We start from the raw sequence: 23,022 nt of genomic DNA, 5'->3' as shown, positions 1-23,022 counted from the left end.
TCCTAGCTTCTTGACCAGTAGCCTGTTGGCGGATTGCTCGGCGAACGCTTTTATTCAATAAAGCTCTCAGTGTTTCCTCGCAAAAAAAGCAAAAAGAAAAAAAGACTCAAACCAGTCTTCTAGCACAGCCATTGGTTGTTCCCGCTAATCACAGCCATTAGTCTTTTTTCCCGCTAACCACAGCCTTTGATTTGTTGATTAGATTAGAAATAGCGCCAACCACGTAATGAAAAAAAAAGAGCGCCAACTGTGCCTGCCCCAAGCGTGAGGAGAAAACAAATCAGATCTCGATCCCAACTTTCCCCGACCTTCGCTGCCCTAGTTCTCGATTCCCTCTTTCCCCGATCTTCCCCGCCCTAGTTTCCGATCCCTAGTTTTCCCGATCTCGATTCTCGGAGTTTTCGCGCACCTCGTCGAACATGGCACCGATCATGGCGGCGCGCGGGCAGGGGCAGGTGCAAGATTTCGACTTCTTCGTGGTGGTCGACTTCGAGGCGACGTGCGTGAAAGACGCGCGGATCTTTCCGCAGGAAATCATTGAGTTCCCCGCCGTGCTCGTCGACGGCGCCACCGGCCGCATCGAGTCGGCGTTTCGCAGGTACGTTCGTCCAAAACATCACCTGTGCTGACTCAATTTTGCAGGGAACTCACCGGCATCCGGCAGGAGGACGTGGACGGCGGCGTGGAACTCGGCGAGGCGCTCTGGATGCACGACTCCTGGCTGAAGGCGGCGACGGCGGGGGCAGGGAGCTTGGCCATCGTGACCTGGGGAGATTGGGATTGCCGCACCATGCTCGAGTCAGAGTGCCGCTTCAAGGGGATCGAGAAGCCGTCCTACTTCGATCGCTGGATCAACCTGAGGGTCCCCTTCCAGGCGGCGCTCGGCGGCGGAGGGCGGGTCACCCTTCAGGAGGCGGTCCGGGCGGCGGGACTGGACTGGGAGGGCCGCCTGCACTGCGGGTTGGACGACGCCCGCAACACGGCGCGGCTTCTTGTTGAGCTCATGCTGCGTGGGGTCAAGATGACCATCACCGGCTCGCTGGCGCCATCGCCGCCGATCCAGCAGCAGCCGCAGCAGCTTCTCACAAGCCCTTGCGGTGCCTCATCTGCGTTGGCGCCGCCGCCGCCGATCCAGCAGAAGCAGCAGTCGCCGCAGCTTCGCACAAGCCCTTGCGGAGGCTCATCGCCGCTGGCGCCGCCGCTGATCCAGCAGCAGCAGCAGCCGCCGCAGCCTCATATGATAAGCCCCTGTGGTGGCTCGCCTGGGACGTGCTTCTGCTACTGCAGGGTACCGACCAGAGGAGGCGTGGTGTCCGTGCCAGGGCCGATGCAGGGGAAGTGCTTCTTCGGGTGTGGCAACTGGACGCCGGCCATGGGACCCGTCTGCCCCTACTTCGTATGGACCAACTGAATGAACCACCCATGGTACCAGATTCAGTGTAGCTCAGCTGTTAGTGTAAATCGTGCTAGCCATCAGAATCAGAGCTTAGCTCGGCTGATTCTAGCCAGTCTAGGTGTGAATTGGTCTCTGGAATCGAATGTAATTGGTGTCTGAATTAGTACCCCCTCTGTAAACAAATATAAGTGTTTAGATCACTATTTTAGTGATCTAAACACTCTTATATTTCTTTACGGATGGAGTATTATATTATCAATAGAAATTCTTTTTAGTTATGTCCCTTCTCCTGATCTCTTCCTCTCTCCGGCACCTTGACACTCCTCGTAATCGCACCCATTTCTCCGCACATGCACCGTCGATTTAGATAGATCTGCCGCTCATATGCGTGTCCGTAGGATCATTTTAACTAACTTCTTTGTTTCCAAATGTCATGAGTCTTACATCTCAGTTTTCAGAATTACGCTTTTTTCAGGCATAAGCTTAGGTATTGTTTGATATTGGCGTCCATGACAACACAAGTTTATTACTGGATTTTTAAGGAGCTACTATAGATACATAATTATTCCACCAGAGCTGAACTTTTTTTTCTTTCAAATTCTGACTAATTACAGTTTACCGTGAATAGAACCTATCACTAACAATATGAACATAGTTTGTAAGCAAGTTATCTTAACAAGAACAGTTCATTTGTAGACATGGGCACATGACAGTAACATGGAAATGCAAAAAGGAACACATCACAGAAATTATTTCCCACATCTGTTGGTTCAATAGCTTTGTTGCTGCAAATTAAGGCATTCAGCGGTTCTAGTACTTATGCCCGTGTAATATCAAACTCATAATCGGTATTCTAGCTAGTGTCCATGATCTATGGTTGTCCTAGTACTCTCCTGTCCACAGAGTTGCGCTGCTTTTTGGCAGTGGTGTTGTTGTATGCATTAGTATGTTGCATCAAGCCAGTGGCAGTTCGGTTGCAGCCAGCTGGCTGCCAAGGAGGCCAAGGACATAGGTGCATCGTAGGCCTGTAGCAGAAGACGGTCATGTGTCAGACAAGGATTTGCAGCACCAAGGAAACGGGAGGAAGGACAGCAAGTCTAGGATTAAAGGAGTCCAACCATGAGGAGTTTGTATCGTGCTAGGAAAAGTCAAAGATCTAAGCATCCACTATATAGAGATGTCATGTATCTATGTTTCAGGAAGAAACAACCAATCTTTTCTCTCTGAAATAATCTCTCATCCAACCTATGTCTACCAATATCTTGCAGCATTGCCATCTGGCTATGTTCAGTACGTTAGTTATCCTGTTGTGGATAAAGGTTCACAACGTGTTGCTAACAGCTGTAAAACATCCATATATGGCTTGGTACATGCATTACTGGACATGTTGAACGCCCAATAAAAAAAATCATGGTTTTATTTACTTACCCATATATCAATTGTACTTGCAGGATTGTGTCGGACTGTATTCCAATTAAGCAGAGGAAGCGTGTGCCCTATTTGATCATTTCTAGTGGTCTTTCTCTATTTCCATAGCTTATCATTGGGATGTCAGAACATTTGAGGAGCTCAAGCAATCTTTTTACGCTAATGTTGATTGTACAGAACTTGGGTTCTGCCATGGCAGATGTTGTTATAGATGCAATGATTGCAGAGGCAGTTCGATCAGCAGGGTGAGTAATTTGGTGCATCTTGTCTCACCTTGTATAGCAAGTACTCCAATACAATGCTTTGAAACCTGAATTATTCTATTTTCAGGCCAAAATTTGCTGGTGATCTCCAGTCATCAATGGCTGTAGGGGGGATATTTGGGAGCTTATTGGGAGGATACGCATTGTCCAATCTCCCAATAAATGCCATTGATATTATTTTCTCTGCTCTTCCACTGTTCCAACTAGTTACATGTGTTTTCATTAAGGAATCTCCAAAAGGATTTGAAAGTACGACAGATAACGCCGCACATGATCATGCTGATGGTCAGAATATTGATAGTGCTTTTGCTGGACAAGGCTCAGGTGAATCTTTTAAATATGAGGGCACTAGGAAGCGAAAGGGTGCTCGTAAAAAGAGCAAAAGGAGATCATTATCCAAACGATCTGAAGCTCATGAGAAGCACAATAAATCAGTTAATTTATACTCATCTCTGAAATCAGCCTTAGTCAGTTTATGCACTGCTTTTAAGCAGCCAGCAATTTTGCGGTAATTAACCCTGCAATTTCATTTTCTTTGATGTTTGCCTCTTGCACTGAAGAGCCTAACCGGTAACTTCCTGTTTTCTTTTCTCTAGACCTAAGGCATGGTTTTTCATTTCAAATGCAGCAGTTCCAAATATCTCAACAGTCATGTTCTATTATCAAACGGAGGTTCTACATCTGGAGAGGCATCCTTCCTAGGGACTGCACGTGTGATTGGGTGGTTCAATCTAATGCTTGGCACATATATCTACAACCGCTACTTAAAGCATAAAAAACTCAGGAATATTCTTATGTAAGTCATTTTTTCAAGCTGTTTATCTTCTGCAAATGTCAAAACACTATCTATATTAGTGCCATAGCTTGTTTAAAGGAAGTTGAAATATTATGTATATATGCTTAGTGTACTAGCTGAAACTTTCTATAAACTTTTGTGTAAGTTGGCTGTCCATGATTCGAATGAGTTGCACTAAATTTTCATCTTGGTATTTTTGGTATAAGCCATTTATTGATCACCTTTTGGTCAGTGTTTTAGTGAGTGCATGCTCTTTTATTAATGTTGTTAAAAAATTGACATAATTCTTGGGGCGTAATTTGCTACAATGCAAATCTATTCACTTTTTTAAAGTTATTAGGTACTTACATGTGCCACCTTTAATAATTGCTGTCCTTATTTTACAGGTTTGCACATGTTGGCCTAGCGATAATTACTGTACTGGACATTTTACTGGTGTCAAGATTACACATTCAGTATGGAATAGCAGACAAATACATGGTGCTGTGGGGCTCTGCTTTAGCCGATGCAATCAACCAATTCAAGTATATCCTCTAGCTGTCATTTCTTTCATACTCCTGTGAACTACTCCCTCCGTCCCATAATATAAGATCATTTTACAAGCTAAACTGAGTGATCTGCTTGACCTGTAGTTTAGAGAACCAGTTGAGATGCGTTTCTGTTATACATGCTAAGTTGCTGCCCAGAGTTACTGATCCTTCATTGACTAATCTTGTATTTAGAAGATTTTAGTGTTTTGGTAACTCATTAGGCACCAACTTAAACTTCTTTATTTCAACTAAATCTAGACTGATACTCCAGGCATACTCTGATTTTATTTTATTTTATTTCCCTTTATTTGGGCGAGTGTCAATCAAGTGGCGCTCATGAATGCTTCTTGAGCTCATGGTTCAGTGTGACCTGTCTGTCATTAATTGCTTTAGATCACTGTATGTTCTTTTTCGCAATGGAGGGAATTCTTCACTTTTACCCAGTATGATAATTGGCATTGGCTAGTAGGTTCATACTGCTCTCTTAATCAAAATTGCAAAAGAGCAACTGAAAAAATGAAGAAATTGTTCAATCTATCCAGTATGAATCCACTATTGCACTCATGGCTGAAGATCAGACATCTTATGTACACATCTACACAATAGTGTTTCTAACTTTATTATTTACATTTGGTAGGATGATGCCGTTCCTAATCCTCTCAGGACAGCTTTGCCCGCCTGGAATCGAGGGCACACTGTTTGCTCTGTTCATGTCCATTAACAACCTCAATTCGACATTAGGTTCATTCCTTGGAGCTGCATTGGCGTCAGCTTTGAACATCTCGTCGGTACAGTTTGACAATCTGGCGCTTGGCCTAGCTGTTCGGCTGCTGTGAACTCTCTTACCTATCGGATTTTTGTTTCTGATTCCAAGGGACGTTACGGGACTAACATCGGGTTACAGACTTGATCATCATTTTTTCTGGACTGGTCTGGTCTGTATTCCCTAGTCTTACTCATACATGCATATAGAGAAACCAAATTGAAGCCAGCAGGAAGGTAGCTCAGTTTTGTTGTAATATGTATACAGGCATATACTAGAATGAGAGGAAGAGTGCAATAACTGACATTATAAAGCGTTAAGCAATGGCGAAACTGTGTAGCAAATGTACTTGCGAGAACATGTGTTACATGGAAAGTATTATTGTTTATTATTAAGCTTTTGATCTGTCTGTCAATCTACCTACGTCCTATCTATCTACCTACGTCATCCATCTGCCACCTTTATATTCTTTATTTATGAACGCTATGGCCTTTTCAGGAGGATATGAACTCATCCATCCATCCATCCACCCACCCACCCACCCACCCTACCTAATATTAAAATCTCTACCTTCAGCACTGATCCTGTATGTATTTACACTATCAAATTGAGCAGTGAATTGATGTATATATTCGTTATGCTTGCAAGTGTAAATTACTTATTGATTGCGCTAGAAATACAAATAAATTGCTATCGAAAATTCGAGTATATTACCAAAAATTTGGATCAAATAGTATATTGCTGAAATTGCGTAGGCCATAATAATTTTGATTGTACAACATCTACATATGGGAAGCAATCTCACCATCTCGATGCAAGAGGTGAGCTGAAACAAATTTGTCACATTCCGAAACCATTCCATTTTGTAGCTTCAACCAAGCATAGGAATGAAACCAATCTGTTCCACCATGAAATTCCATTCCATTTCATTTGGTTCCTCGTCCAAACACACCCTTGGTTGTCTCTCTCCGCACCCACACACATATACAACCCAATAAGGGTGGCGCAAAGGGCAAACTCTCGCGTTAGCCACGTCAGATTAGCTACGAGACAAAGGGTTCGCTTCGTCGAGAATAAACAGAAAATTACAGAGAAAAGGATTGGCCAGCGGCCACCATCCCTCGATTCCTCTCCCTCTCCCTTGTCTACCCGCCGCCGCCACGCCGCCCACGACCTCCCCAACCGCTGACGTTCCCACCCCTTACCTTCTCCTTGCCTCACCCCTCCCCCCTCGCACCAGATCGAGCGGCAGGATCCGGCACGCCCATGGCGCTCTTTACCGTTCAGGACGCCATGGACAAAGTGCTCTGGCCCTGGTGCTGCATCCATGGACAAGGTGCTCTCCTCGTCTCTCTTCTCTATCTGTGCGTGTGTTGAATTTGATTCGATTTGGAGTTGGTGCTGTGCTCGTGAAACTCCTTCTCTTCTCTACTGTAGGAAGACATCTCTCTCTGTCTCTCTGTGCTGAATCAAGTTGCAGCTGCTGCAACCTCAATGCCCCAGCAAGCAGCACCAACCCTAGCCCTTGCTTCAATGACGACCCAGCAGGCAAGGTGCAGAACAGGTATGAATCCTTCCTCTACTATTCATCTCTGGTTTTCTACATCCCCTTTCGCTTTATATATCTTCTCTGGAATTAGTCCCTGTTTTGGAAATTGACTCTCTCTTTCTCTCTCTCTAGCATTTGTTTCTTCTCTTTTGTGTTTGACCACTGTTTGGGCTTCCGAATGGAGGAATGCTATTAGAATCTCAGTTGGTTGTTAGGTTGCCTTGAAATGTGATTACAAAGTACACATGAGTACCATGACAAAAGAAAAGGTCGATGGAGCCAGCCAATCATTTGTTTCGTTCCTTCCTGCTCTGTTTTCTAAAAAGGTGGACATATTGAATTTTCTTCCAAATTATTTCGCAGGCTCTACTGGCAATATTTGATAGCCCTCTAACTAAGGCTGGGAGGTTACAAGATGTTTATGTAATGTAAGAACTGAAAAGGGGATGTTATTTGAGGTCAAGCCGAATGTTCGCTTGCTACGCACACCCAAACGTTTTTGTGGCTTGATGTGTAAGTTACGAATAGCAAAAGAGAGTAAACATTGTGCATCTTTCTATCCTGAAATTGTGCTGAAGTGCAAGTAATTTATATGACATTGCAGCACTGTTATTGCAAAAGTTGAGCATTACTGCTGTTGGGAAGCATGAGAAGCTTCACCCGCAAAAACAAAAAGGGAAGCATGAGAAGCTGCTTAATCTTATTAAAAATCCTGTTACCCGGTATCTACTTGTTGGCTCACGGAAGATTGGTGAGAATTTCTACTGTATGATATTAGCAAAAGTAAAATATTTACCTGTTGGCTCACGGAAGCTGATAGATATCTATTTGCTGCCTAGGCCTTTCATATAGCGGGGATAAGTCAGTTAAACTGAATGACTATGTTGCCGAATGCAGTGATGATGAAGCCCTTGTGTTTGTGGTGAGTAAAAACTGAGATATTTTGTAGCTTTGTCCCATCCTCTGTTACCGTCTGGTGCCTAAATCCATCTCGTCTGTACAATGTTCCAGGTTGGTGCCATGGCTCATGGAAAGATTGACAATGAATACATAGACGAGCACATACGGAGTAAGTAATCATATATGATCTTTTCATGTGAAAAGAGTATCGTGTCCTGAGAACTACCTAATACATTTTAGGGTTTTTCCGTATTTTCTCTTCTCATTGAGAGGTGCTTCGGTACACCTCCCTTCAAAACATTGAAAAGGGTATCATTATCCATCCACATAAGTCAGAAAGTTAATCTCCTAAATCTCGATTAAAATGTAATTAACGAGGGCTTAATTCTGGTGAAAATTTATGGTCTAATTGGGTATGTACAGCCCAAACAGAACCCCAATTAGTTCGCTGTTCCAAAAAGAACAGCTCCGCTGGTCGTGCGCTCAGCCCCTTTGCGGCTTGCACGCGAGCCTCCACATGAAGGAGCACGTCTTCCTCTCCTGCCGTAGGTGAGGCCGCATCTTGAGTGATGGGGGGCTGACAGGGTACACGACCACGTGTAGTGGCATTCAGGAGATGTCCTCGCCCCAATCACACCAACAAATTCCAGCGGCAGCGGCAGAAGAAATTAGGGATTAGAAAACAAAAAACGTAAACAAGAAGAGACGGCAACCGAACAAGTCGAGGGCCTGGATGGCTACTCACGAGCGCTAATTTCTCGTGGGGCTTTTTAACACGTAAATTATCGCTATGACCCTTTTTAAGTAAGTGGTATGTTCTAATCTAGGCCATTGATTTACCTCGAAAGTAGTAACCTTTTGATGGGGGGGGGGGGGGGGGGTGCCGAAGCATTCCCTCTTCACATAAATGTGATTTTGCTGATGCTTGAATCTGTTAGAATAATAGTGTAATAGTGTACGATTATACCCAGGGTGCACAATGTCAAATAGATACCTCGAGCATACTGTTAGTTGCAGCCAGCAAAGAATTATTAAAATGAGATGCACTCAATTCGGCTTGTCAAATTTTTTCCCTGCTCAGGATAGACAGCTTCGTGGAGGTTCACCCTCTTCTTCTATTCTCCTGCTCTACTGCCACTAGGATTACTCCATTAGTGATTATTGGTTCTAGCAAAAAACAGCAGCTTCACAAATTATATCATCGGGAATTGCTGGTATCCTAGGAATCCAATGGTACAGGTTGGGTTAAAGATGACGCTAAAAAATTTATGAGCGCTGCATAGATTTGTTTTTCTTGTGCTGTCATAGGAAATTGACATGTAGCAAAATATGGATGTGGAAGTGGGAATTCTAAATGCTTGAGTTGTTTGAACCATTCTATTTGTGCGTTGAGCAACTTATAATTAATTAATACATACATGTAGGACGAGGAGGTCGAGCAGTCAGTGGTGTCTTCGTCATCGCCGGCTGCGCTGGTATGTTGTTCTCTTTTCCCTGCTCCGCCGCCTAGGCCACTCCACCACCACGGGATACGAGTATGGCGTTGCCATGGCTGGGTTGAGGATGATCAGTTCATCCCCAACGCGTACTACATAGCCGTAGATCAGTAACCTTTCAGCAGTCTAGCACCAAAAGTTCCAAATTATTTCATGGTGCTATGACTTTCAGTCTTCATTCTATATGTGTTGAGGGACACAGGCAACTGAACATCAAAGATTGATGCCCTTGTTTCACAAGCAGTTGGCCCTAGGTACTAAATATATATATACTTAAATTTGTAATAAACACCTTCCATTACAATGATGAGTGGTGCATACGCAAGCACTCTATTGTTAGATGCATATTAATTTGTTTTTCCAGGTTGATATAAAAGTATACTCTTAATTTGTAGACGCGCCTTCTCTGACGTGGGGAAGATTTATGTCAGAAACTTGCATAGACAGATCATTGATGGGTGCATATTATTATTGTACACACAAGCAACCTTAGTTGAATAGTTCATTGATGGGTGGGGAGGGCAGGTCTGCAAGGTGTTGGGAAACCCTTTTCTTGATGTGAACAATATGGTATGGTATTGTTCTTAATTGTCAATCAATCCAGGATTCAACCTTGTTTGCAAATTCAAGTGTTTGGTTTGAACGATGACACAAATCCCATGCAAGGAACATGTTAATATAGTTTTGTGCAACATATATTTTTCATCATAGCAATGGAAAACTGACTCGTGTGCAAGTGCCCTTCTAATTGGTGCTCTATGTATGTTCTCATTTGGTTCAGGTTGATTTTTGTGTATTCCAAGTTCTACAACTATCAAGTCCGTTAGATTTTGGGGGTCTGTAAATTTATTTTGTTGCCCACTTGATGATTATTTGAAACCTTTTGGTTGCCTAGTGTGGATGAGAGAAGCATGTATGCCTGTAATTCATGATATTTAGCTGATTTTAAAACTCTGTACATGTACAGTGTACACTCATGTAATAGTTATTTGTCTCTCATCATCGACTCCTTGAAAAATGATCATCCGCTTGAAGTAACTATTGTGCCAAGTATGGTATGTACCAAGATGTTTGTTTTCATGCAAATGCCATAATTGGAGCGATGCACTTTGGTTATACCTATATAATGCCTTGAATGCCACACATTCAAGCTGTGCTGTTATCAATTGCATGAGCCATTGCTCACTATTTTTCCACATACCTATGAGAGTTTAATTCAGAAAGGGAAGAAGCCGGGTTACCTTCAATTGTTGGGTACATAGACATTCAGTGCTATCTGGCATGTGAGTTTTATTTTCCCTCTCCTCCTGTATAATTAATAATTTCTGTTCACTGTATATGAGACTTGTCCGCAAGTGCTATTCAATCCATGGTTGCTAGCAGATATCGTGTGGTGATTCAGGTTGGATGTGTACTGATGTTTGAAAATAAATCCTGAATGTTGTAACTGGTGCTTGTAATGGTATTTCGTTTTCGTACTATGCAAGCCTCAGGATGCTAATCAAAATAACCTTCATGCCAATTGAAATACAGGTCGATGGAGCTAGCCAGTAACCTAATAGGTGACTTCTTAATGCCGGCTATTGCTAGATTCCTTCACTGCTGTTGGAAAATGGAGCTTCATATTCTATCTGAAATTTTTTAGGTCTCATGTTTAATGTTTCTACATATCTGCCATCCTTTTTTTGCATGGCATATCTGCCATCCTTGTGTACTTGCATTTGCTTACTGGTTAAAGGCATTATACATTTATACTATTTTATCTATCTTTTTTTGTAGGGATTACATGATCTACAAGCCAAAGACTCTGAAATACACAAACATGATGATGATTATGATAGAGGTAGTACAGTGGCAAGCACCAATCAGTGTGCGGCAAAAACATAAAGCCGAGAAGCAACACCTGCTGATGTTCTTTCTTATGGGATCAGCAAATAACCTGCAATGAAGGATTCTAAGGATAATTTGCTTGCTATGGTTGCCACTAAAAATCCTCATTGTAATTATCTTTCGGCTTATAATTATGTCTGTCATTTCTAAAGTCATGTTGTGACTGCAATGAAGGTCTCCTATAAATGTCAGTTGTCATTTCTAATTCATGTTATGCCTATTCATGCCTTGTTAAGCCAAGATCAAGTACCGTCGGTCATTTCTAAAGATCAGGAGCCAACTAGCCACCCTAATCTAAGCATTGGATATTGGTAAGTTTGAAGAAGCCCAACATGCATAGCCAAGCTTAAATTAAGAACCCAACTAGCCGCCTTGATGTGTGTAGACAAGATTAGTGCGCACAATCTCGTCTCAAGAGGTGCGCCTAGGGCGGACCCCAACCACTAGTACATGATCTATCAGGATGAAATAAAAGAAATCCTAGGCAACACAAGTGCACCCACTATTGAGATACTCAATATGCTGTTCTCATACAAAATGTACAGCTCCTGTTATAGGCTAAGAAACAAATTCCTCAGTCATTCCACAGGCCAAGGGAAAAAAAATCCTGATTGAATTTCATCTCACTCTCTAGTTTCAGCATTGATTAAGTCTGTTCCTCGATGGTCTATGGATCTAGATGTAATTTTTATTATTTTTAAAATTTGTTGTACCATCATGATTAAAGATGAATGGATAAAAAAATTTCATTGAAAAAACACTAAAACTTTCGTAATCAACGCGGGCGCAATTTTTTCAGGTGCCTGACAATTTACCAAACGCGAAAAATCACACCCCCGCACGCCACGCACATCCAATCGCCGCCGCCACCTTGACCAACGGCCGCCGCATCGCCGTCCACCGCCACGCATCTGCCATCCCCGGCTTCCCCTCCGCGGCTCCCTCATCCGGCTTCGCCGACTCGTCGCGCATCTTCGTCCTCCCCTCCGTGGCGTCCTTCGCCGGTCTACCCTCCCCGATGCGGTCCGCACCTACGGACTCCCCTCCTCCTCCGTCAGCAGCTCCAGTCGCCACCCCCGCAGTGGAATGAATCACTCCCACGAGATGGAGGGAGGCACGCCGTCGACCATGGCAGCAGGGGCGGCCCAGAAGACTTCAAGTTACTTGTTCCTCTCCCCGATGGGTAAGCTCTCAAATCCCCCCAACCACCCGGTGAAGCATTGATGTATAGTTGCCAAAAATAGAAGTTTGATTCCGAGTTCAAAGTTATCAGCATCTAGTATTGTAAGTTGATGATTACCAGGAGAACATAACATTGATCTTTTCTGAGTCTCATCATAGCTCTGTGCAGTCTGAATTTTGGTTCAGATTTCAGAGTGCTAAAGAATAAAAATAGTTGTACTCCTAGTACCTGTTCCTAATGTGGTGTAAAATATGCACCTTTCGTGTGCATGTGGAATTAATCTTTTTGTTACTGTCTTTGCATTAAGAACATGGAAAGATATCCATTAGAATGTCAGCCTGGTTGTCAGGGAAAGAAACAGTAAGCAAAAACACCAAAAATACTGTACAAGAATAGAGCCGGGTGCCTCACCTTTTCTGGCCTAATCTATCTATATCTATATATTTACTCCATGAACTTCTGCAAGCAGAGAGCACATTCATGCTTCATGGATGAAACTGTTTTTTATAAGCATAGTTTTTTTTTTCAATGTTGTTGCATAGCTAGCCTAATTCCATAGTTATGTTTCTTTTCAATGTGGTTGCACTGAATCATGTCGAATTTCTGGTAATGTAGTTCAGAATTGCCTCATTATTTATTTGTTTTCACAAGCTTTTCAACTTCTTCATATCGTGAGGATATTGCTGATAATAGGCTTTTCATTACCACTTTAGTTCTTAATGTGTTGTCATTCATTGCCATTACAGAACACGCACATGCGCGCGCACACACACACACACGAAGGATGGGAAGGAGGATAAACGGCGGCACAGGTGGGTTGGTCATGCTTATTAGGTTAGGGCCGTGTGATGTTTTCTTTTCTTCAGGCATGTTTGCTAGTAATTTTAAAGTGTACCAAGAAAAAGAAGAGAAGACGAAACGAATAAAATCACTTTTGTTTTGCGAAAAGAATAAAAGCGTTTTCCTGGATTACACCTTAGTGTTTTAGGCCAACTGAAATGTAGAAGCAGAGCTAGGACGACGACCTGGCCATTAGGTGTACAGTGTGCATGGCTAAGGGTAGGGGTGCGTGAGACTAGCGGCTTCGCCATTCCTGACGGTTGGTGGTCTGTTTCTGGCATAAGAGTGAGTCGGTGAGGCCAGTCTCAGCGCCCTGCCGATCGTCATCATTATTTATTTTGATTATTCATCACAGACGGCTTTAGACAGCCGTGCAATACAAATGTTCATATGACAGACAACGCCAAAATAGTCTATGATGGCTGGTCCGAGCCGTCTGCGATGAGGTTCCGTGGGGTAACACTTTAGATCACCACCTATGAGACTTCACTCATGGCGTTGATCCTAAGTCTTGGTTGAGACATACAGAGAGGTAAGAGTTTAGTGTTCAATAACACTCTGCATGACTGCATCACATATCAACTAACCAGACTGCTGACCCTGTATAAACTAGCATGAATCTGACAGTACATTTAGGCGGAGTTGCTGTGCCTAGGCCCAGAAGACCCCCTCTCTGTTTTTTATTTCGAACATTGACCCCTGAATTCCTAGACCCTGAACTGAGACACTCGGCGGTACAAGTGCACCAGCCATTGAGATGCTCACCTTCCTGTGAGGGAAGTGGAGGTGATGAGCTGTCCTCCTGTGAAGAGCACACCAACCTGCGGCAGCTCCATCTCCTGCTGCATGCCTGACAGTGGCCAAACAAAGGCAGGCCTCTCAAATGGGGGAGTCGGGGCAGGCGCTCCACCGATTAGCACCTGCACCGCCGTCCGCATGGACGGTCGATCCCTCGGGTTCGGGTGGCAGCAAGCCAAGGCCAGCCGCACCACAGAATCCACCTGCATCTCGTCATACACTCCTCCAAGCACCGTGTCGGCTGTCTCCATGACTTTCCCCAGGCTGTAATGCCTCCAGACCCAATCCACAATGTACATTTCTTGTGTGTCATATAGCATCGACCTGCTTGGGCTCTTCCCGCTGACAACCTCCATGGCAAAGACGCCGAAGGCGTACACGTCCGTGTCGAGGCTGGCACGACCGGTGAAGAAGCTCTCGTGCGCCATGTAGCCCCGAGTGCCCGCAACCGCCTGCGTTGAGTGGTGTGTCGCTCCATCGAGCTGGATGGCACGGGCGAGGCCGAAGTCGCCCAGCCGCGCGTTGTATGCCTCGTCGAGCATCACGTTGCTGGGCTTGACGTCCCTGTGGAGGATCCTCTTGCTGCTCCCGTGGTGAAGGTAGTCGAGTGCAGATGCCACGCCACAGATTATCCTGTATCGCCGCTCCCATGTGAGCGCCGATGACGAGTACGTGGTCGTTGTGGCATTGGCGAACAATAGCTTGTCCAGGCTGCCCATGGGGAAGTAGTCGTAGGCGAGGAGTAGTTCGCCTCCCTCATGGCACCAGCCAATCAGCTTGACAAGGTTGCGGTGGGAGAGCTTGCTGATCGTGTTCACCTCCGCCACGAACTCCTTCTCTCCTCGGCTTGAGAGTGAGACCCGCTTCACAGCCACCTCTCTGTTGATCCCATTCAGGTATCCAAGGTAAACAGTGCCGCCGCCACCTCTACCGAGCTTACGGTGAGGGCTGAAGTTGGCGGTCGCGTGCTTCAACTCCTTGAGCTTAAATCTAACCGGGCCATGTGCGTCGATCATTTTCTCGAGCGTGCGGTATGCTAGCCTTCTCCGCTGTGTCACCCTTCTCCGCACCAACAACACAAGAAACGATGAACATGTAACGAGGAAAACCAAGGCAATGAGAACCAAAAACACCCACTTCCCATGTCTTGTTCTTTCAGCGACGAGTATGTCGTCTATCGTGGTGAAGTTCCACGATTTTATCTGGTTCAGTTGGGTGTAATCACCCGTGGAACTTGCGAATCCCAGATATATTTCGTCCAGTAGGTACCGTGATAGATCAACGGGCCAGCTCTCTCGCCAATTATGCCCCCCACTGCCACTTGTGTTGCGCTGGCTTACAGATAATACAAAAGCATGTGATGTGCTGTTGTAGATGATACTAACCAAGACATCCGAGCCGCTTGACAGGATGATTGAAAGATTGCTGAGCGGGTACGGATAAACAGATTTGATGCTGTTCAAGTCGAGCCCGACATGGTTGCCGTCGAGGTCGTCCTGGTAGCTCTTTCTCGTGTCGAATTCCACGGCTACTATTTGGTTCGTTGGCGCGCCATCTGTCTGGTTGTTGCATACGCCGAGCCACTGGCCGCCGCTGTTCCTGGGCAACGACAGGCTATTTGTGAGTATGAAAGCCATACCTTCTCCCGGGAGGATGTTGAGCGTGAACTGCGTCCCGAAAGATGTGAGCACAGTTCGCTTCCTGTTCCACAGCTTGAGGGTTTCCTTTACGTATACCACCCTTCCCGACTGGTGGCTCGAGTTTCCGGTGTTCGGCACGATTCTCAGGGAACCATTTGCAATTGCTGAACCTGGGCTGAAGCTGAAATCATTCTTGTTGGTCATGTCAAAGCTGGGGTAGTTAAATTGCAGGCAACTGCAGGTTCTGCCTTGGATGGCAAGGCCTGCAGAGGCTACTATGAAGGAAAGGCTCAAGATCATGCTACGGGGCGTTGTCATGGCTAAAATGGTGCTGGGATTTCTGCAATCTCACCAAGACAATATAACACAGTATGTGAGTTCATATCCTCCACATATTTCAAGATACCACTAAGCCTTTCAGTATCAAAGGGAGGAAGACTTGGAATAGTCATAGTCAATGGAAAAGATCGCCATCGGCAAGGCCCCTGTCAGTATCTGTTTCTTTGATATAGAAAGACTTATTATTGATTTCCTGGCATAGTTGGCACGGTGAACCAAATCCGAGGTCCAATCAGAGTCAAAACCTTGGTATTCTAGAAAACATTTTTTCAGTATTCTAGAAAAAAGAGTCAAAACCTTGGATTTGTCTTGTTTGAAACTCTTTTCTGTGATCTGGCATGTTTAATTTGTGAGGCGAATGTTTGACCTTGGCGCAAGTGGAAGAAATCCAGAGGCTCTTCCCTGGAAAAACGGTGATGCATCAGTGTGTGGCCTCAAGTCCGAAGATGAATGCCTTCATGTTTCGACCGAAGTCCAAAGTGGTATTTGCTCAAATAAAGCATGACAGGTCACCCCTTCGTACCTGTATGGTTTATTCCCGTCTGATGCTTGTCTTTGGACATTTGGCTGAGTGACTAGAACTAGACGAGGTAAGGGCGGCGTGAGCTGCACGGCCATTTGCGCTGAAAATCAAGTGGGCGCTGGTTCAGCAAGCAAAGACCCAATGTGTCAGTCTATTTCAAAAAGAAGAGGTGCTGTTGGTTCAGTAAGCAAACACCCAAGAGGTCCCTGTCTATTTGAGGAAAAGGTAAGAGCAACAAAAATGTCAAACATCGCGTGCATGGACTGGATTAATCTTCTGGCGTGCATCCTGGCATTTACCTCAAATTTTGACCAGGATGTATGACTTTGTTAAACAGCAATGTCCAGAAACAGATCATAAACGGCGTTAACAGAGTTTCGGAGCAAATTCATTGCTGTTCATCTGCTTTTTTATTGTTTTTATTATTTTTTCCTAAAGAAGAAGGATTAGTGAATGTTGCTGTTTTCTACTGGGAAATTCATTCATCTGCTTGATCATTCATGTGCTGAGGTGACGGGCATAGAAGGTGCAGAGTTCAGAGTTGGGTCAGAGTTCAGCATAGATGGCTTCCTTTCAATATTGTTTACCTAGCACTTACCATGTGGTTGATGGATGCATGTATCGCCCAGATGCAAAGGCCGGGGGTCATCCTCCTTCTCTAAAAAATGTGGTTGATGGATGTATACATACATATGCAGCACGGGATCAAGGACATGGAGTACAGCACAAGGGTGAAGGATGAAGAAGGCTGCCCTGCCATGGCACTCGTCAACAAGGCCACTGCAGAGGCTCTCAAGCACTCCTTCAGCTAATCGGCCAATACCACCTTGTAATTAACCTCCTTGCTTCTATTCATTCATCCATCCATCTAAATTTAATTTTGCTACACCTGGAGCACAATAGATTTTAGCGTCATGTTGACTAATTTAGACATATCAAAGTATCTGCAAGCACACCACATACCACTTATTTTTCAAAGGTCTAAACTTTCTACATTTATACTAGTAGCTATGCACCGAGAAATTTTTCTACAGGAATGTTGATCTGATGCATATTTTGGTGCAGTAATACATGTTGATTTGGCTCTTGTCCCTTCGTGACATACCTTTGTTTTGCGGAGGGTTGGCGGATTTTGAGCCGGATGTACCATTCATGACGCTGGTGAGCATGGATTGGGAAGATGAAGATGATAGGTAGAAAAAGAAGAAGACAGAAAAGAGTTATGATTTTAAGGTAGAAAAAGTAGACAATGCTTCTTGATGTGCATGAGGATTCCAAACATAAATATTTGAGACAATTGGTATTAAACCGGTGGAATATTTATATTCCCATTGCAACTTAAGGGCAATTATACCTATGTTATTATATGTTATGCTTTTTGTTTACTCGCTTAATTGTGGTGTAAGTGTAGATTCTTTTTTTTTACGCTTCCGCCATGTGGCAGTTTTATTCATAAAGCGGGGGCATATCTGACTGAACAGCCTCAATCAGAAAGCCAGGGATAGCATCGTACTACCTCTGTTCCATTTAATTGACGTCTAGCTATCCAGTACTCTAAAGTCGTACCAAAATAGCAACAATTAATCTGGATCGGAGGGAGCAACATTTTTAACCTTTTTTCAAAATACTTGCGCTCTGAGTCAGGCCTCATTTGATTTAGAGGAATTTCATAGGAATTCTAGAGGATATGATTCTTATAGGATTTTTTCCTTTAGAGCCCTTTGGTTCATAGGAATGAATTCCTATTCCTACATAGGATTGGTTCCTATTCTCCACATTTCATAGGAAAATAAAAAAAGAGCCTAGACTCAATGGAAAAATTCCTTTGATGTCAACCAAATGACATCTTGTTTCCTATTCCTACTCATAGGATTTGAGATACATGTCATCTCATTTCCTACAAGATTCCTATTCCTATGATAATCCTATCCTATGAACCAAAAGAGGCCTCACTGGTTCACCTTTCCTACCATTTTTTCCTATCGTGCTCCTCCTTCTCCTCCACTTTAATGATGGTTGTTTAGTCACTACTCACTACTAGAAAATCAAAGGATATAAAGGAGATTCCAGCCGCCACCTTAATCTGTCTTAAAATTCTAGGAACGTCAATTATTTTGGAATGAAGGAAGCACATCAGAAACAGAAGTAAGTGCCTCTCTTGCACAAAGATGAGCAACACTATTAGCACTACCTCTAGAAAAAAAAAGCATAACAGCATCTCTAACCGACCCCTTATCATTTAGCCTCTAAAATGGTCCATTATACCTTAACTTCTTATAATTGCTCCGCTAAAAAACCGGTTTCCAGCCGAACTCTCAAACAACACCTCATACGAACTAGACCCCACATGGAAGTCTCTCCCCCTCTTCTTCTTCTTTCTTCCTTTCATGCAGCCAACTATGACTTTTCGATATTAGATGATTTCCATGAGCTAGCTAGTACATAGGATAGATGCGATGTACAATAATTTGACAGAGTTTCACCGGGCGCGACATAAGTGTGCGACGAAGTAGTCGACATAGCAGTGCAGATTCGGAGTTCGCTGTAGGAGGATGGACTCGCACAGAAGGACAACGCTGTCGGGCGTCGTGGTGGTGTCGATGGCAGAGAGCCCTGGCACGGTACATGCAACAGTACAACTCTGAAGATGGATTGGCGGCAGATGGCTGCGGCGGCCTCATACCTGGCAGACGTCCTGGTTGAGGAGTGCGCCGGACTGGTAGGTGCCCCATACCCGGCAGACGTCCTGGTTGGGACCTCAGGTCTTAGATGTTTAGGTTTGGCTGCGATGTCTGTTTGGTATTAGGCCTAGACTATCTGCGCCCCTTCATCAATTGGATAGGTGTAGCGACAATTGTTGCTTAGACGGTGGCTTTAGTCTTGCTGTTGTATGGCTTTGTAAGGTCTTGTGAGAATAATTAATAAAGTGGCCGTATGCATCGCCCAGATGTAGAGGCCCGGGGTAATCCTCCTTTTCTAAAAAAAACAGGCCATGACTTGGGCGCTTCCTCATATGAATGGGTTCTTTCCCTCATCCTTCTCCTAGTGGCGCGATGGCAACGTTCGAAACGCAAGGATTCATTGGAATCGGCAATGGCGATCGGCGACCACTCTTTGTGTACATTTCCTCCTTTATGTTGAACTTTTTCTCTATATAGGTGTCCTCCCCACGCCTTGCGGCTTTGCTCGTGGTCGGGGACGATAAGAGGAGCGCCGCCGAACTAGGGATGATGAGGGGAAGTGTTGCCGTGGCCATAGACGGGGAAAAGACAAAAATAAAGAAAGAAAAAGATCGTTATTTCTCGTCGAGGTCTCGTAGGAATTTGGTGGCCGAGTATCGGTGGGGCTGCGGGATGGTACGTGGTGAGGGTAGTCGCCAGAGGTAAGGAACTCGGCGGGCGTGGAGCCGGCGGCAAACGGGGAAGAGGGCTGGCATGGGGGAAGGACTGAAATTATTCTAAGAAGTGGCCACGGAAGAGTAAATTTAAAGGGCGACCGACCCAAGGAGTAAAGATCCTATACTCCTCTAAAGCGGATAAGGGATTGGCTTGGTTTGGTTTAGCCCCTCAAATGTGAATTTTTACTAGTCTAACCGGTTTTAAGAGATCGGCTAGAAATGCTCTAATACCCTAAAAATGGGCGAGGAGATTTCACATCTATCTTGGGGCAGCTAAAAGCCAACATATGTGTCATCTTTATCAGAGTCCCAAGCATGCTTCACCCTTTTGCAGTCTGTTTCAATCGCCATGTTCAGAAAACCCTGCTCTATGGCTAACAATATTGCATCCCGACAAACACTTAACTCAACTGAAAAATGATCGGTCATATTGTCGGATCTAATATTTCGTGCCACCAAAATAGTAAAGTGCCCTCATGTCCTCTCGCAACAATACCAACCCCTTCCAATCTCTGGTTTGTTCGAAACTAATTCGTCAGTGTAAGTGAAGACTCTGAAGTGTAAGTGTCCCGACCATGCCAATGGTCATTAAGACGTTAGCTCTGGCTATTTAGCTAATGTGAAATGCAGGAAAAGGAAAGAAAACCAAGACGGAATGAACTATTTCAGAAGTAGCCACGAAATTACGGATGCCAAATCTGACGCTTTGCTGCTAGGTTAATCTGAATCATGTTTGCATTGCTTTCTTGACATATTCAGAGATTCAGAATACAACAAACACAAAACAAGTGTTCTTTACTTGCTTCATTTTCATACCTTCCATACTCCATCCACATGTTATATAACCTCTCAAGAAGCTTCAATTGTTACAAGGAATGTAACCTAGCATGAGCCTGTGGGGGGCTCTCTGAACATTGGGAACCCTCACCTGGTGTTCCTTCTTCGACAATATCAAGGTTCACAGAAGCTGATAACTCTAAATGGGCAGCTATCATGGAGCCCAGAGAGGATGGCAATCCAGCATCCCTTATAAGTATAATTATTGCGCACTTTGGTTTTTGCCACAACAAGTCTCGTAATATTTTCTACTTTCGCATTGCTTTTTCTTGGAATCACAACTAACTTGCATGAACATTTTGATAGACCTCTAGAGAGGCAAAAGGACAATTTCCTAGCTCAATGTGGGATCATACTCTTACTTTGAAAAAGCTACAAGTCAACCAAGTGCACTTGCAGGACATTAGTCGTTTCCCTCGCCTGAGATAGCCATGACAATCCTTGATGGATGGGTCAAAGGTACCGAGCAATGGGAGGGGGCCTGATGGACAAGAAGGTGGTACATGTGGTCCTAATGCTTTCTTACAGTGTTGGGTCGACGACCATAATGACCAGTGACGACAATGCCCCCGTGCAGTGTCAGGGGAAAAGCCTAGGGTAGTTTACCATGATCCCAGAATCCCCCGATCGCGAGATGTCTACTTCATCAAAGGCCAACAACCGCAACTCGCAATTCAATCATGCCCGGCTAGAGTGCAACGAGGACATAACTCGGATGATCCACCCTCTGGACATAACCCGGACTATCCACCCTCTAGTTAGTGTTTCCTTTTAAAGTTATATTTGTTCCTTTTTCTATGCTGGGTGCCTTTGGCTCGAAGGAAATAGCAACTTGTGAATGGATTAAGAATTCTAATTGCCCATATTTGTTTATTACTAGTTCACTGCATTGTCAAACAATTGATAGTACCACAAACATATATAGGAAAACCTGTATTCAATAAAATGTTTATGGTCATTTTGAATAGAAAAAAGTCCATTTTATTCCCTTGAAGAAAATGGGTGGTTCGCATAACCCCTGAACTTTTTTTCAGAGCTCTTAATCCTCTGATCTAACCAATCCCGTTCGGAAATCGTCATTGGTGGGTTAGCATGGTGGTTTTGCTGACATGGATGAGGTCAAAGCAGTTTGTTGACAAATGGGGCCACGTCGTCAGGCGAGGACTTTGAGGTCGGGCGGCTTCGGGAGCTCTCACCGGTGGCAATGGCCGGCAGAGGCCGGCAACGACACTATCATCTCCAGGGATTCGAGGCAGACTGACTGTTGTACGCCTCGCTTACTCGCAACGGCCAGAGCTGAGGCAGCATTGTTCCTGAGTGGGGGCCGGAGTTGGAGCTCGACGGGAAGCTCGTTTTTGTCGGTCATCTCTGAAATTGAAAGGGGGAAAGAGTGAGAGGCGAGGGAAGGATGCTAAAGCCTCTAGGAAGTTGTCGACGGACGCTCTCCATTGCCGGAATTGGGGAAATGTTCGCGGCGACTTCGCCGGAGCCGAGGAAGGAGATGGTCTCGGGCCAATTCGTTCCAAGGGGAGGACCAGCTTGTTGGCGCGATTCGGGAGAGGCACTTCAAGGCCGTCGACGTCAAGCACAAGGGCGGTGGCGACTGGCGACGGAACAGAGCAGAACCTTCCCGGGCGCCTCGTGGCAGCCACATCGAGCGCCGCCGCCTGCTTCTTCGCGTGCTGCCTCTTGATGATGCTCCCCGGCTGCTCTAGCGCGGGCGGCAGCGCAAAGGCGCTGCAGGACAGCAGGAGGCGACGGCCGCGACCACCTGCGGGCTCAGCACGATCAGCATGGCTGCTGGTGGCGCCGGCCGCTCCATTGGTGATGGGCGTGCCGGTAGACTGCTCCACGGGCGCGGCCATCTTGGTGTGCAGCTGCAGCCTCGGCACCTCACAAGCTTCCTGGCATCTCTCCTGGGAACCTGCGGGGCGGCCTTCAACTCCATGGATCTGATGCTAGCTTGCTCATCTAGGGTGTGTTTGGTTCGGAAACGAAGTGTAATGGAATGTCATAGTTCCGTTCTACTAGAATGGGTCGGTTCCATCTCTGTGTTTGGTAAAGACAATTCAAAGGAATGGAATGGTTATATTTTGATGTTTGGTTTAAGGGATGAAATGAGATGAATTTGTTCAGTAAAATAAAATTGCTGAATAAAATGGTCATCTATCAATCCATCCATACAACAAAGGCTTGAGCACGCTCCATCTCAAATAAATAAAAGGCTTGAGCACGCTTTGCCAGAAACAAATCGCAAAGAACTGAAGGAGTGTGAGTTCATCCATCCACGCATGCAGTAGATTGCAGAACAGAACCAGGAAAGAAACGAATCAGACTCAAATCGCAGAGTTCAACAACAGCCACCCTGCACAAGATCCAAGCATGTTCAGGCGCGGTCAACGGCCAGCGCTGGGAGCAGCTACTCCGTCAAGCGCGGCGGCATGGAGCTTCCCG

The 23,022-nt window shown here is 45.0% G+C and overlaps 3 protein-coding genes and 1 pseudogene across 9 annotated transcripts; 3 read left to right on the top strand and 1 right to left on the bottom strand.

Moving 5' to 3' along the window:
* The first annotated feature begins 219 nt into the window (after positions 1-219).
* Positions 220-1,674, top strand: LOC125543508 (uncharacterized; annotated as a pseudogene).
* LOC125543507 (putative folate-biopterin transporter 4) lies at positions 462-5,591 on the top strand. Of its 2 annotated transcripts, none has more exons than XM_048706878.1 (6): positions 462-598; positions 2,848-3,069; positions 3,155-3,595; positions 3,719-3,883; positions 4,270-4,407; positions 5,051-5,591. In XM_048706878.1, the coding sequence occupies exons 2-6, from the start codon at positions 2,945-2,947 to the stop codon at positions 5,247-5,249; spliced, it is 1,068 nt and encodes a 355-aa protein (XP_048562835.1). In that variant the 5' UTR covers positions 462-598; positions 2,848-2,944; the 3' UTR covers positions 5,250-5,591. The 2 variants fall into 2 exon arrangements, with proteins under 2 accessions (XP_048562835.1, XP_048562834.1); XM_048706877.1 differs by having other exon boundaries at positions 3,716-3,883.
* Positions 5,592-5,780: 189 nt separating this feature from the next.
* LOC125543509 (ribosomal RNA small subunit methyltransferase NEP1-like) lies at positions 5,781-17,701 on the top strand. 6 transcript variants are annotated; one of them, XM_087546736.1, is made up of 10 exons: positions 5,781-6,740; positions 7,089-7,238; positions 7,330-7,476; positions 7,565-7,647; positions 7,737-7,794; positions 9,050-10,683; positions 10,901-12,194; positions 12,941-13,006; positions 17,033-17,163; positions 17,400-17,701. In XM_087546736.1, the coding sequence occupies exons 2-6, from the start codon at positions 7,172-7,174 to the stop codon at positions 9,133-9,135; spliced, it is 441 nt and encodes a 146-aa protein (XP_087402862.1). In that variant the 5' UTR covers positions 5,781-6,740; positions 7,089-7,171; the 3' UTR covers positions 9,136-10,683; positions 10,901-12,194; positions 12,941-13,006; positions 17,033-17,163; positions 17,400-17,701. The 6 variants fall into 6 exon arrangements, with proteins under 6 accessions (XP_087402862.1, XP_087402861.1, XP_087402860.1 ...); XM_087546735.1 differs by having other exon boundaries at positions 9,050-10,766; XM_087546734.1 differs by having other exon boundaries at positions 9,050-11,322; positions 11,811-12,194.
* Positions 13,509-16,160, bottom strand: LOC125543504 (Concanavalin A-like lectin protein kinase family protein). Its single transcript, XM_048706876.2, has one exon. The coding sequence runs from the start codon at positions 15,788-15,790 to the stop codon at positions 13,796-13,798; it is 1,995 nt and encodes a 664-aa protein (XP_048562833.1). The 5' UTR covers positions 15,791-16,160; the 3' UTR covers positions 13,509-13,795.
* Positions 17,702-23,022: the final 5,321 nt, after the last annotated feature.

The sequence above is a fragment of the Triticum urartu genome, chromosome 3A (genome assembly GCF_056163025.1).
Source record: "Triticum urartu cultivar PI428250 chromosome 3A, HENAU_Tu73, whole genome shotgun sequence".
NCBI lineage: Eukaryota > Viridiplantae > Streptophyta > Magnoliopsida > Poales > Poaceae > Triticum > Triticum urartu.
Note: the sequence above shows the minus strand (reverse complement) of the source record. Positions and strands in the feature narration are given on the sequence as shown.